A 13,442-nucleotide genomic window follows, 5' to 3' on the forward strand; every position below is an offset into this window, starting at 1 on the left:
CTCCATGGATAGATCGAGTGACGACCGATCCAGTTTCTTTCAATTGAAAAGTTTCGCTTGTGCATTGCCAATCAGTCGAGAAGGTTTTCATTATTTTGAAAACGGGATGTTTGCCTCTACATGTTTAGGATTTTATCAACGGGAAATGGAACAAGCATGCAATTCCGTGTGGCTTCATAACGCAGGACAACTCGAGAATTAATGACTGCACGAGAGAGACGAAACTACATACTTTTTTTGTGGGTTTGACATTCAAGCTTAATAATACCCTTAAAAAATGACGGACGAATCGCAACTAATGATATATGTAAATAGCTAGATTGATAAAGGAACAAAAATTGTTTGTAGTTCGAAGAAGATGATCGAGCTAATTTTCCGCCAAAATGTGAACCAAATATGTTCCGGTACAGCTAGTCCTTTTACAACAAAATAAATGCTGAGAAATTTCAGTGAACTCTATTATATCTTGTAGAGAATAATTTAATACATTGGTCAAGAAACCTTTGGTAAAGCTATACAATCGTGCAACTAATTCATGGCTGAAGCAACTTCATGGGATGCTGAATTTAAAAGTGCTGATGGTAGTTGTAGTACTCTATCGAAGAAGTGAACTTTTACGGGCGCTCTGATAAAATTTACAGAAGAATTTGTTATTGAGGATAGGCAGTAGTTATTTGATCGGGGTCCAGCACGATCCCATGAACTGGACCTTTGCGACCCAAGAAACTACGATGCATATTTGCTGCTGAAGTAGCTGGTAGTTGAACAGAGGGAGGAATAGGCATTTCCGAAGAGTGTCCGGAAATACAAAGAGCACCAGAATCATCTTGCTGCCAGTATACCTCAACCATGACGCCTCTAGAATTCTCAGCAGATTCCGTTCCAGGTATCCCCACAAATCGAGCTCCCACGGGGATCTGAACCAATTTGCAGTATAAGAACAAAAGCTTTTTTTCAGGCAAATCAACTTTTAGTCAGTTTTTTATAAGTCGTTCTATAAGTCGTTCAGAACTTTAATAGACAGGCTAATACAGTCTTCAAGGACAAATGACATTTTAAAGTAACTTTACCAACGCTGTAGCCTATACTCTTTAAGATTTTCCTTGTATTGAGTTTTACCTGGACTGAGGTTCCAGATGTCAAAGTTAGTGTCGCCAAGCTTCGTTCAGCTGCAGCATTTTCTAGCTCTGCCTGCTTTGCAATATTCAAGAAAACTTCCTCGAGAGTAGTCAAACCAAGTTGGATATCTGCTATGCCAAACTCTCCCTGTTTATCTTGGAGCTCCGCAAAAAATTTCTGTGGAAAGCATATAAGCTGTGTTAGGAAAAGCGGATAAGGAGTAGTATTGCTAGGAAAACAATCTAGATAATCTCCATACAGAAGTTTTTCAACCAAAGTGATTTGAAAATTAGCATTTCAAAGATTGTTTGTATCTATACGGCAGTGATCGATTTATCCCTAAGATACAAAAGTTAAAAGTTGACACTTGAATGAATTTCAGTGCTCCCATGACAATCTGGGCCATTTAATTGCCATTTCCAACCAAAAAACATACATCGGGTGCAACTGGCAAACGATTCTCTTGACTACAGACAAGGAAAATCCTGCCACCAACAGTGCGTCATAAGAAGGGTGTTAACTTCCAACAGAGGAGCATTTCTAACTTTTGGCAACAAGAACATCCTGCTAGACCAGGAAATGTAGCTGCCTACATCTCTCACAGAATTTGTAACAGCATCTGCAGCACTGTTTCCCAAATCTGTTTAAAATTTTAAAAGACAATTCTTGAAGAGCCTGAAAGTATAGGAGCCAGCAATGGGATTAGTTACCATCAAAAGTGCTTCTCTGTCATGGGGTATAACGAAAGTCAGAAAGGCCTTGTTCTCCTCTTTTGGTACAATATCCAGATGCTGTGAAGGAAAAGGAGAGTCAGAAATTGGCATTAGAAAGAAGAGAAAGCTGCACTACAAAGAACAAAAGGCTGCCCTATCTGCTCACTCACAGTTTTGAAGAATTGTTTCACAGCCTCCTGATCGGCCTTCGAGACCACATCTCCTCCAGGAGGACTTGCACCATTGCAGGCAGTGAAGCTCACATTGGCAATAAAGCCTGTTCCGAAGCGGGATTTGAGCCTGATTGAGGTTCCGATGCAGCGAAGTCTGCCCTTAGCCATTATTCCTATACGGTCACTTAAAATATCAGCTTCTTCCATAGAGTGTGTCGTTAAGATGATAGCGCGTCCTTTTTTGGCATCCTCTATTATGTCCCAGACATGCCTCCTTGTGATTGGGTCCATGCCTGTCGTCTGCAGCAGAAAACAAAGTACTTTTCAGAACACATGCACAAACATTTGTCCATTGACGAGAAAAGAGATTACACATCTTCAACGTACAGGTTCATCTAAAACCACTAATTTGGGGTCACCAATAAGGGCTATAGCAACACTTAAGCGACGTTTCATTCCTCCACTGTAGCTCCCAGCTCTCACTTTGCCTGCTTCTGTTAGTCTGACCTCCGCCAGTGACTTTTCAACCACCTGAGCAGAAAACTCAAATGGGTTCATTAAAATAAACAAATGGGAGAAATCTTCTCTTAGTGTAGGATTCAAAGCAGATTCACAAGTTCCAATAACAGAGAGTAAATTAGGAGGGATGTACCGATTTGATTGAAGCAGGGGAGAGCCCTTTAATATTTGCAAAAAGGTAGAGATGCTCTTCACCGGTCAACAAGTCCCAAAGGATATCAAACTACAATTGACAATAAACTCTTAGGACATCTGTTCATTTGTTTTTCCAATAGTTAACCATAACTGCTTGGAGGATAATTGAAATACTGCCAAAGTTATGTAGCAGAATTATTCTCCTCTGATGTATGAACTTAGAAACAAAGGTGATGAAGATGGAGGTGAAAGGTTAACCTGAGGACAAACTCCAATGATTTTTCTGATGTTTGACATGCCAACCGAATTTCTTATTGAATAACCATACACCAAAGCTGTTAACACAAGACAGCAATATCACATTATGGACCTCATTATTGATATAAAATTTTGTACTATGCAAAAAGAAAATAGCCAACTTAAAGCTGTTACCATCTCCCCCTGTAACTGGGGTGATTCCTGTCAAACAATTTATTGTTGTTGTCTTTCCAGCGCCATTGGGTCCAAGAAGACAAAACAGCTGATCTTTAGCAATGTTCACCCACAGCCCCTACAGATAATTTAAAAGTACCAGCAGTTACCCTATCCAAGCATAGATCAAGTTATACAACTCGTGTCTAGTGTTGCATCTGTCATCTGATGATTTCGTACTGAAGTGGTACCTCACGTAAGTTGATGAGCAATTAATAGAGGAAGGAAGTGCAGATAACTGGAATTGCTTAGTTACCTTAATAGCATGGTATGCAGATGTCCTTTTGCATTTAAAGCAACCGATTTGGGTAGTCCCAGGATAAGTCTTCCCAAGGCCATGAATCTGCACTGCAACATTGGTATCAATTGAGCCTTCTTTTGCTTGTTCTTTCACAGTACTTTCCTCTTGGAGAACATCTACGTCATCTGGGCTAACATGCTCCAATGGGGGAACTGAACCAATGCAACTACAAATGCCACCCTCTGTCAAGACAGGGAAGACTACGTCATGAAAACATGTAGGAGGAGGAAGCATGCCCTCACATCAGAAATTTCAAACGCTACCTTGCACTTTGCTTCCACCTTTCCCCGTCCAGTAGCCAGGATTTAAGAAATAAAAAATTGGCTTCCTCACACCAGATGCATTTGGGATTATATTATCAAAATAGATTGCCAAAATAAACCACAGAAAGAAAGTTGCCACAAGCCATCTGTAGATGTCATTCTGTTTGACAATAGTAGAAAAAGAAAGGTGAAAGTTTCTTAGTATGATGTAAGACGACAAGAAACCAAAGTGAAAATGCCTCAGCGGAGATTTAACTGACTGAATATTAATGTAGAAACTTTTGAATCAGAGATACTACATACAATTGATATCACGCATTCTATGTCATTTGGTGCACATTTCGCACGCCTACTCCAGCTAATTCCAGGATCGCCGGGGGTGGAAGTTGCATCAGAGAGCAGTTTCAGAGCTTCAGCAAGGAGATTAGGTGGAAAGAGTGACCAGATGATTCTGTAACCTTTACCAAAGGATTTTTTGTAGGGAAATCCAAACACAGTGACAAGCTGCAAGAGCCAAAAGCAAAGATTCTCGAAATAAAATATCCCTGAATACATTAACATGCTATCAAGTAGTCAGGATATCTTGCCTGAGTTAGAAAGCCAATGATAAAGTTGGAGAAACCCACAGTTGTGGATGAAGAGGCCTTACTAATAAAGGCTGACAACATGAAGGCAAATCCAATCTAGTAACAGAGAAGACCATGTCATCATATAAGGCAATGTCCTTTCTCGCTTGAAATAAACAACCCATTATAACATGGAATAAGACACATCGTACCATGTTCAGTTGGAATAGGAAGAACAACAGAAACACGACAGGGAAGCTGTTGTTCAAGAAAAAATCAAACTGAAACATCATCCCGAAGAGGACTATGAACAATGAAGAAAGAATGGTTATAATTCCCTCCCAAGTGAGCCATGAAAGCCAATAGGCAGTATCATAGAGGCCCATCAAGGTCATTGCCTGCGAAAAAGTAAAAAATGAAGGTGACTGCTCTATAGGCACATAACAATGTTTCTGTAAGCCAGTAGTGTTGAAAGGCAATACCTGGCGGAGTTTCAGCTCCTTTTCTGTGATCAAAGAACTGATTTGAAGTACAAAGCTAAACATGGCGACTGCAAGGAAGAAGGTTGGGCCCACAGTGGAAACTGCAGAGAAAATCTCAACTTCAGGGTGTGCAAATTCCTTCAGCCCAACCACCCAACTAAACTTTGTATCTGCAAAGTGAAATTTCAGGAGGCGTAAACAAAGGAATAGGTCCAATTTCTTCAAGCATAAAAGACTATTCCGTGAAGCAACACAAGGATGGGATACCTCCAATAAGAGACCTTGCAATTTCCCGCTCAGCCGCAATCTGAAGCGGTATCTGAAACTTGAAAGTGGGATCCTCAAAGAGACCTCGCTTAGCAACTGGAGTGGAGTTAGTTTGTATGCCATACCGGATGACACTGGTGTTCATTTCCGTGAAATGCAAAGCTCCAGGACACCGCATAGGATTACTATACAACCATGCGTCCACTTCCTCGGTCGTTCCAAATGACAAAACCTTCAGACACAACTCACAGTTCATCAACTAATCATGTAGCTTATGCACAAAAAACCAAAGTTTCAATGTCGTAACAAGTTTAAATTACCACCTAATTCGGAAGGCACAAACATTACTCATCATTTTTTTTTCCAAATGTTATTGACGTCCTGCTTCAGCAAATTACCACGCAGAAACTTGGAGTTCCACTCCCATCGCTTTCTAACCAAAAGAACCTTCATCATCTACAATGAAATACAAACTAAGCAAAGACCTCGTCTCTATGTACAATGTTTCGCAATTTTTCATTGAGACGTAGGATAGCAGAATGCGGCCTCCGTAATGTCAAAATACTAGTACACAATAAGAAATTGCAATTGCACCGAAAATCTAAAAAAAACCACAAATTGGCACATACACCGACACACCTTACTCTCAGGAATGGGCCTGCCGGGGTTATTGTTCCTTATGCCTTCCACGATCCTCGCGACCCTGTCGCTGCCGTTGCCGCTCCAGACGAAGTCGAAGCAGGGGGACTTGACGTAGAACTTGTCCTCGCAGGGCGGGATGGGCGGGGACACGAGGGGCTTGGGGTCGGCCACGCTCTTGAAGGCGGGGGAGTGGGCGAAGCGGGCGTCGATGGCCTCCTGGATGCAGAAGATGAGGAAGATGAAGAAGAAAGAGGAGAAGAGCTGGAGGAAGGTGGCCGGCTTGTTACGCCAGGCGAGCAACAGGTTCTTCTTGAACAGGGCCCTGTACTGCTGGAGCAGCAGCGGGGCTCCGCTCTGCAACTCCATGGGAAGAAGAAACCTCGAGCCCTCGATCGATCTCGATTTCGTTTTTCGATTTTCGATTCCGAGTTGGATAATTGCGGTTAGATCGAAGTCGAAGTTGAGAGCTTTTTCCGTCCTGATTCCTTCCGAGCTCTGTCCCAGAGAGAGAGAGAGTGTGTGTGTGTGTGTTTATAACGACTGAAAATGGAGATGGGACGTTTACGAAAGGGACGGCGGAGTCGAAAAGGGGTCTAGAGTTTCGGGAATTTACGGATTGTGCCACTGGTTGGTCGGAATGTAATAAACTATACGAAGTCGATATGTCATTTGATGCTGTCGTGTATCATGCAGCGGAATTTTAGCCGTTTGATCGCAGGTTGGTCAGGATGTGAAGTAAGGAACCTTCCAAGCATCTTCTTCTTGGATATATATACAAACAGGTTAATAATAATGAATCAGAGTTAATTAACTCAGTTGAATGGTTTATCTTGAAAGAGCTTTGAAAGGTTTAGGACCATTTATGTTCAAGATAACTCCCCATGGGAATAAAAAGTCAATAGGCTGGCTAACCAATCAAAACTCTACGCGGCTTGGAATTCCATCACATCTCAATATCCAATTTGCATAGTAAAAGCAGATTAGAAGTATCATATCTTTCGTATGGCACTTACCTTGATATCAAAACTTTTCGTATGATCACTTAAGTATGACTTTTCAAAAATACAATAATCACTTAAGTAACAACTCTAATTTGAAACACTAAAAATCCAACGTGACAATATCATAACATTTCTGTCAATTGGCGAGACACATAGGAATGCCGATCAGCATTAATAGCCATGAATGACGTCGTTTAACACGTGGTTTCACAAGAGATCACTTGGGGAAAAATTCAGCACCATCTCAACCCTAACCTCAATATTATGAATTTGTGACAAAGTAACTGAAACTTGTAATAGATGTTTACTATTTCATTTGTGTGATTTTATCTCACCCGAATTCCAACGTTCATAGTGGGATTTTGAGGAAGGATATGGAGTTGGGAGAGAAGAGGAGGAACCGCTTTTGAGATCGATTTGCGATGGATCCTTTCTTTCTAAAAGCTTGAGCTTCAAGCCAAGCGATCTATGCTCTAAGATTAGAGAGATAAGAGAGAAATGAGAGATCGAGTGAGAATGAGTTTTAAACCATGTCATCGTCCACATTGGACTTCATTTTTTTATACAAAAAAATAAATAAATCATGTAGACATTACAATTTCATGAAAAAAGTGACATGGGAATAATTGTCGGAATTTATAGCCGGAGACACTTAAGTATCGTTTTTTTTTTTTTTCCTTATTTGGTACTTAAGTGATTCGACTATAATTTTTGGCACCAAAAGTGAATACCATATGAAAGTTGTAACACTTTTGATATGTCATTTATGTTCACTCTATTTACGGTTGAGAATTATACGTTACTTGCAAACTATACCTAAGCATAATGGGCAAACTTGTCAAAAGGCGAAGAATAATAAAATTCGATAATCGGCAGGATTATTAAAGTCATCTGTCAAGTCAAAACAAAAGGGAAATGTTAAGAAGCTGACGTGAGGAAACGCAGCAACGACGGGCCGGATCACTTTCTCGCACGGCAAGAAACTTAAACGTCCAAAAAATGTCCCGCCCTTTGATCTTTCCTTCTGCCTGTCTTTTGTTCAAAAATCGGTTAAACTCTGTGGACTGTTCAATTAACGGTCGAATTGTCATCTCCACATAGCGTCGCCTCTTTTTGCGCTCAACTACTTTTACTTTCTTTACATCGCTTTTGCCCAAATCTTCCAAACATCAATTTTTTTTTTTTTTTACCAGAGCGACGTTGATTAAAGTTTTTTTCTCAATTGATAAACCCCACCAAAAATATCTTGTTGCGACTCACGTGACAGCTTTTCGATCCTTCGATGCTAAATTGAGTTTCTTTCAATTGAAAAGTTTCACTCATGCATTGCCAATCAGTGGAGAGGTTTTTAGTTATTTTGAAATTAGGATGGTTACTGCTATATTTTTAGGATTTTATCAACGGGAAATGATATAAGTATACAATTCCATATGGGTTCATATTGCACGACCTCTTGAAAATTAACGACCGCACGAGAGAGACGAACTACATTCTTTTTTGTGGGTTTGACATTCAGGCTTAATACCCTAAAAAAAAAAAACCCAACTTTAACTACAATCCCAACTCTACATTAATTTTTTTTTTGTCTCGTAAAAAAACTCAACTTTAAGTCCAGTCTCAATTCTACTATAATTTTTCTTGTCTCATAAAAAATCAACTTTTACTTGAGTCCCGAATCTACCCCCATAAATTTTTTGTCCAAAATCTCCCTTAATGATCTTAAGTGGCATTTCCACGTCATTGTTCTACTTTTTTTCCCAAAATTCAGATCCAAGAAGATGTGTTTTGGAGATGATTTTCCATATCAGCCCAAATAACGTCCTCTTGGATCTTAAATTTGGATAAACACTAGAACAATTGGGGTTAATTTTCTTCAATTGCTCTTACTCTTGAGAGAGTCCTCCTTCCATCTCGCTCGGGGATCTTCAATTTTGTGCTCCGTCTTCAATCTCCCATTCTCGGGAGTGTTCCATCTCTCATGATCGAAGAGCTTATGCTCAAGACACTTGGCTCGAATATCTCATGCTTGGAAGTTTTCTATATCTCAATCGTCAACGAGAAATTTTGGACAGAGCATTAACATGGGCATATTTGGGACTTAAGTTAAAGTTGATAGATTTTTATGAAACTAAAATTGAAAAAAAATTAAGGTAACATTAGGATTGGAAGGCGGAATTGAGACATGATCTAAAGTTGGCATTTTACATGGGACAAAGGAACAGGTCCAATCTCTTCAAGCATAAAAGACTCAATGACTCAATAGGAGGATTGGATACCTCCAAGTGCATGGATTGATAATTATTCATTGCCTTGCTTGAAGGGATTGGACGACTGGGATTATTGGCCATGACAAGACTCTCGATGCCCACGGTTCTTGCACTCTCATTTCCACTCCAAACAAAGTCAAAGCATGGGCGTCTCATGAAGAACTTGTCCTCACATGGAGGGATTGGAGGCATGATTAGAGGTTCGGGACCAAACACAGTCCTCAACATTAGCACAGAGCGAAGGCGAGAGTAGGGGTGTCAATGCCCGGCTCGAGCCAACCCAAAACTTAACAAGACCGAGCTCGGCCTGGCTCGACCCGGCTCAAGTCCGAATTACATGTGCCCCAACTCTTCGAGGCGGGTCGGGTGGGGTTGGATTTTTTATTTTCTTTTTTATTATTTTTTGAAATCAAAATCACTTCACAAACCTATCGAATGAAAGAAAATAAAAAATAAAAATAAATTAAATTAAAAAGAAAACATGGTTGTTAAAAAAAGCTAGAGCCACCCGACTCGAGTACCAAGCCCGGCCTAAAAAGGCCCAAAAATTAGGTGAATTTTGGGGCCGGGTAGGGTCGGGGCTATCACGGGCTTTTTTGACACCCCTAGGCGAGAGTGCCAAGGCTTCTTTTTGCAGAACAAGGTGAGGATGAAGAAGAGGGAAGATAAGATCCTAAGGAAAGTTGGCCTCTTGCTCCTCCATGAATGCCACATGTTGTTCTTCACAAGTGCCCAGAATTGCTGGCAATCCCGTTGGAACTAAGTCCCATTGACAACTCCTTTTCTTCTATGGGTATTGATCTTAGTTAAAGATAAAGAAGAAGAAAGGAATTGAGGAATTTTGTGTATTTCTTGATATCTCAACAATGTACGGAAGGAGCCTATTTATAGGCTTTCCAAGAAAACTAAATACAACAACTAAATAATGCACAATCCATCAGAATGATATCAATTAGAATGAATATTGAGGATCAATTAGAGTAACTCAGAATAACAATAATATCTAACATCTCCCCTGAAACTCAAGTTGATATAGAAGAAGTCAGCTGGAGTTTGGAGAAAAAATCATGAAAGCGCTCCGGTGGATGTGCTTTTGTGAAGATATCAGTGGCCTCATCAGCAGATGAAGTGGAAACAAATTGTACTATGCCATGGAGCACATGATGTCATATGAAACGACAATCAATCTCCAAGTGCTTGGTGCACTCATGAAAAACATCATTATGGGCTATTTAAATAGCGCTCTGGTTATCGCACTAAATGACTATTCCACCATTATGATGGACTCCCATGTCTTATAATAACCATCATAACCAAAATAATTTCCATAAGGTATCAACGAGAGCACAATATTCAGCTTCGGTGCTCGATTGAGCGACAACGATCTGTTTCTTGCTACGCCATGATATGAGTGAGGTACCAAGAAGGAAGCGGTAGCTTGTAGTGCGGTGACAACCAAGAGGGTCACCGGCCCAATCGATATCTGAATAAGTAGTCAACTCTAAAGTAGAGTAGGCAGAAAAATGGAGACCATGAAAAAAGGTTCCTTTGACATATCGAAGAATATGAAGAATAGCAACAAAGTGAGTCATGTGCGGTGCGGTCATAAATTGGCTGACTATGTGAACCGCAATCGGGACGACTAACTGTAAGATACGTGTGTGTGTGTGTGTGTGTGTGTGTGTGTGTGTGTGTGTGTGTGTGTGTGTGTGTGTGTGTGTGAGGCCGCCAATCAACTGTCAATAAAGGGGCGGGATTCAAAAGAACAGTTCCATCATTTTCATTAAATTTGGCATTTGCCTCAATTGGAGTTGTAGCAACCTTGATACCAGTGAGTGCCGCACGAGAAAGAAGATTGGTGGCGTATTTCGCTTGAGAAAGATAATAAACCGAGGAGTCTAAGGCAACCTCCAAGCCAAGAAAGTAACTGAAATGATTTTTCATTTCAAACTGCCGACTAAGATATTGTTGGAGTTTTGTGATACCGATATGATCATCACTAGTAATAACCATGTCATCCACATATAATAATAGTAGAATAGTCCCACGAGATGTTTTCTGAACAATAGAGCATTGTCATGAGGACTGGATCGAAAGCCAAGACTCTCTATGGTGGAGCTGAACTTTGAGTACCATGCACAAGGAGCCTCTTTCGGTCCATATAAAGCTCTGCGTAACCGACAAACTTTATCGGAAGAAATAGTGTACCCATGAGGAGGCTCCATATAAACTTCATCAGTAAGATCGCCATCAAGAAAGGCATTTTTTATGTCCACCTAGAATAGTGACCATAGCTTAATGGCTGCAGCAGGAAGAAGGCTTCGAACCGAAGTAAGACATGCAATTGGAGCAAATGCCTCATCATAGTCAATCCCATACTCTTGAGTGAAACCTTTTGCAACCAGTCGAGCTTATAGCGTTCCACTATACCATCTTCCTTAGTTTTGATCTTATACACCCATTTACAACCTATAGCAGACTTTCCAAGAGGCAAATCAACGAAATCCCATGTATGAGATTTGTCTAACACGCGTAACTCACTTGCCATTACTTACTGCCAAAGAGAGTTAGTTCGAGCTTCTCTGTATGTGCGAGGCTTGTGAAAAGAAGCAATAGTGGAATAACAATGGTAGTCACAAAGCCAAACAGAAGGTTGACTTACACGAGTAAACGACTAGTAGGAGAAGAGGGAATGACTAAGTCGGGAGAATCCGCAGATAGTGCAGACAAATCAAGAGATGCCAAAGTGGGTTCACTAGAGGTACCTACATCAATATTAGAGGAAGACAACTCCAAAGAGGAATATTTGGTTGATGTATCTTCAGGAAAAAGATCCACTGATGGATCAGTAAAGAAGGGAGTAGCAGGAGAGGAGTCGAAGGGACGAAGCGAAGAAAACATCGTATGTTCCCAAAAGATAACATGATGAGATACGCGGAGTCAATTAGAGATAGGATCCCAACATCGATACCATTTATACTCGACTCCGTACCCAAGGAAACAACAAAGACGAGCACAAGGTTCTAACTTCATGCGTTCATTTGAAAGAAGATGGACAAAACAAATATTGCCAAAGACTCGAAGAAGATTGTAATTAGGGATACTGCCATACAACTGCTCATAAGGAGATATATTACCTATAGTAGGGGATGGATGGTGTATATAGCAGTATGAGAAGCTTCTCCCCAAAACTGCTCCGGACAAAAGTCCGAGATTAGAAGAGTGCGAACAACATCTAAGATGTGTTGATGTTTACGCTCAGGTCGACCATTTTGTTGAGAAGTTCCTGGATAAGAACGATGAATGACAATACTATTTCGAGAAATAATTTTAAGAAACTCGTGTCTCTCGTGCTCCATGGCATTATCGGTACGGAAGATCTTGATGCTTTTGGAAAATTGTGTTTTAACCATAGCAACAAAATTAAGACAAATATGAGTCAGTTCAGAATGATGCTTGATAAGATAGATCCACATATAACGAGAATAATCATCCACAAAAATCACAAGGTAGCGAGATCCTCCCATAGTGGGAATAGGAAGGGACTAACTTTTGGAAATTTGTGTTTTAGAGGAAGGGACTAACTTGTTTTGCTGTTCCGGTTACAGCAACTACTTATAGCTGAGTTTCTTGAGAGGGTTTTAAACTTTCAGGTTGATGTTCAACCTAGTACAGTTTACGGAAGCTAATAGTTTAGTTCATTAAAACTGCTGATGTTGTCATCGAGTTCAAAAACTGTGGCCAAAACAAGAGATTCCTGGAAAACTTTTTGATCCGTTGACTCTGGAAAAAATATGATGGCATTTGTGATTGCTAACAGTGGAAGAGAGTACGTATTTGTGAGGGAATTATTATGCTTCAAGAAGAGAAGGTGGCATGGAGGTTTACTTCTGCATTGGAATGAAGCCATGGTTTTGAATGTGCACTGGTGCTGCCAAGCGCTAATCCTGGCAGCATCTTTTGCCAAAAGGAAAAATAGGACATAAATAGAATCTATTCGAAGACAAATTGAAGCTTCTCAGTAAGTTAGGGTTTCCCTCCTCTTATATCCGACTTTGTTCTGTCTTGATCAGGCACCAAACGTAAAAATAGGATAAATTTTATCATGGCTCCGAACATAGAGCATAAGCGAAATTTAAAAGACTGGATGCATTCGGAGCTCACATAAAATTACTAATTAAATTTTCTTTTCTTTTCTTTTCATTTTTTCCCCATCAGGAGCTTACTCTGAGTTCTTTAATGAAGAAGACAAATAAAGAACCTCCGCTTCTTATTCCGTTCCCGGTTTAGAAAAATCGTGAGAGAAACATAAGTTAGGATTGCTGACAGCTTCGAAGTTAGACAAATCACTCACAACTAAAAACTAACAGACAGAATCGTAACTAATGAAAAATGTAAATAGCTAGATTGATAAAGGAACGTAAATTGTTTCTTGTTCGATGAGGATAATTCCGCTGGTTTTCTGCCTGAATGTGAACCAAGTATAATATGAAATAGCACGTCTTTTGACAATAAAATAAATG

General features: G+C 40.2%; 1 protein-coding gene across 1 annotated transcript; it reads right to left on the reverse strand.

Annotated features, from left to right (window-relative positions):
- Positions 1–475: 475 nt before the first annotated feature.
- Positions 476–6,149, reverse strand: LOC115734842 (ABC transporter A family member 2-like). Its single transcript, XM_030665799.2, has 16 exons — positions 5,649–6,149; positions 5,010–5,241; positions 4,743–4,912; positions 4,473–4,658; positions 4,282–4,377; positions 3,998–4,198; positions 3,695–3,854; positions 3,387–3,613; positions 3,092–3,209; positions 2,918–2,994; positions 2,658–2,747; positions 2,393–2,536; positions 2,003–2,305; positions 1,830–1,910; positions 1,120–1,296; positions 476–917 (listed from the first exon to the last, which is right to left on the reverse strand). The coding sequence occupies exons 1-16, from the start codon at positions 6,015–6,017 to the stop codon at positions 651–653; spliced, it is 2,898 nt and encodes a 965-aa protein (XP_030521659.1). The 5' UTR covers positions 6,018–6,149; the 3' UTR covers positions 476–650.
- Positions 6,150–13,442: the final 7,293 nt, after the last annotated feature.

The sequence above is a fragment of the Rhodamnia argentea genome, chromosome 7 (genome assembly GCF_020921035.1).
Source record: "Rhodamnia argentea isolate NSW1041297 chromosome 7, ASM2092103v1, whole genome shotgun sequence".
Classification (NCBI taxonomy): Eukaryota; Viridiplantae; Streptophyta; class Magnoliopsida; order Myrtales; family Myrtaceae; genus Rhodamnia; species Rhodamnia argentea.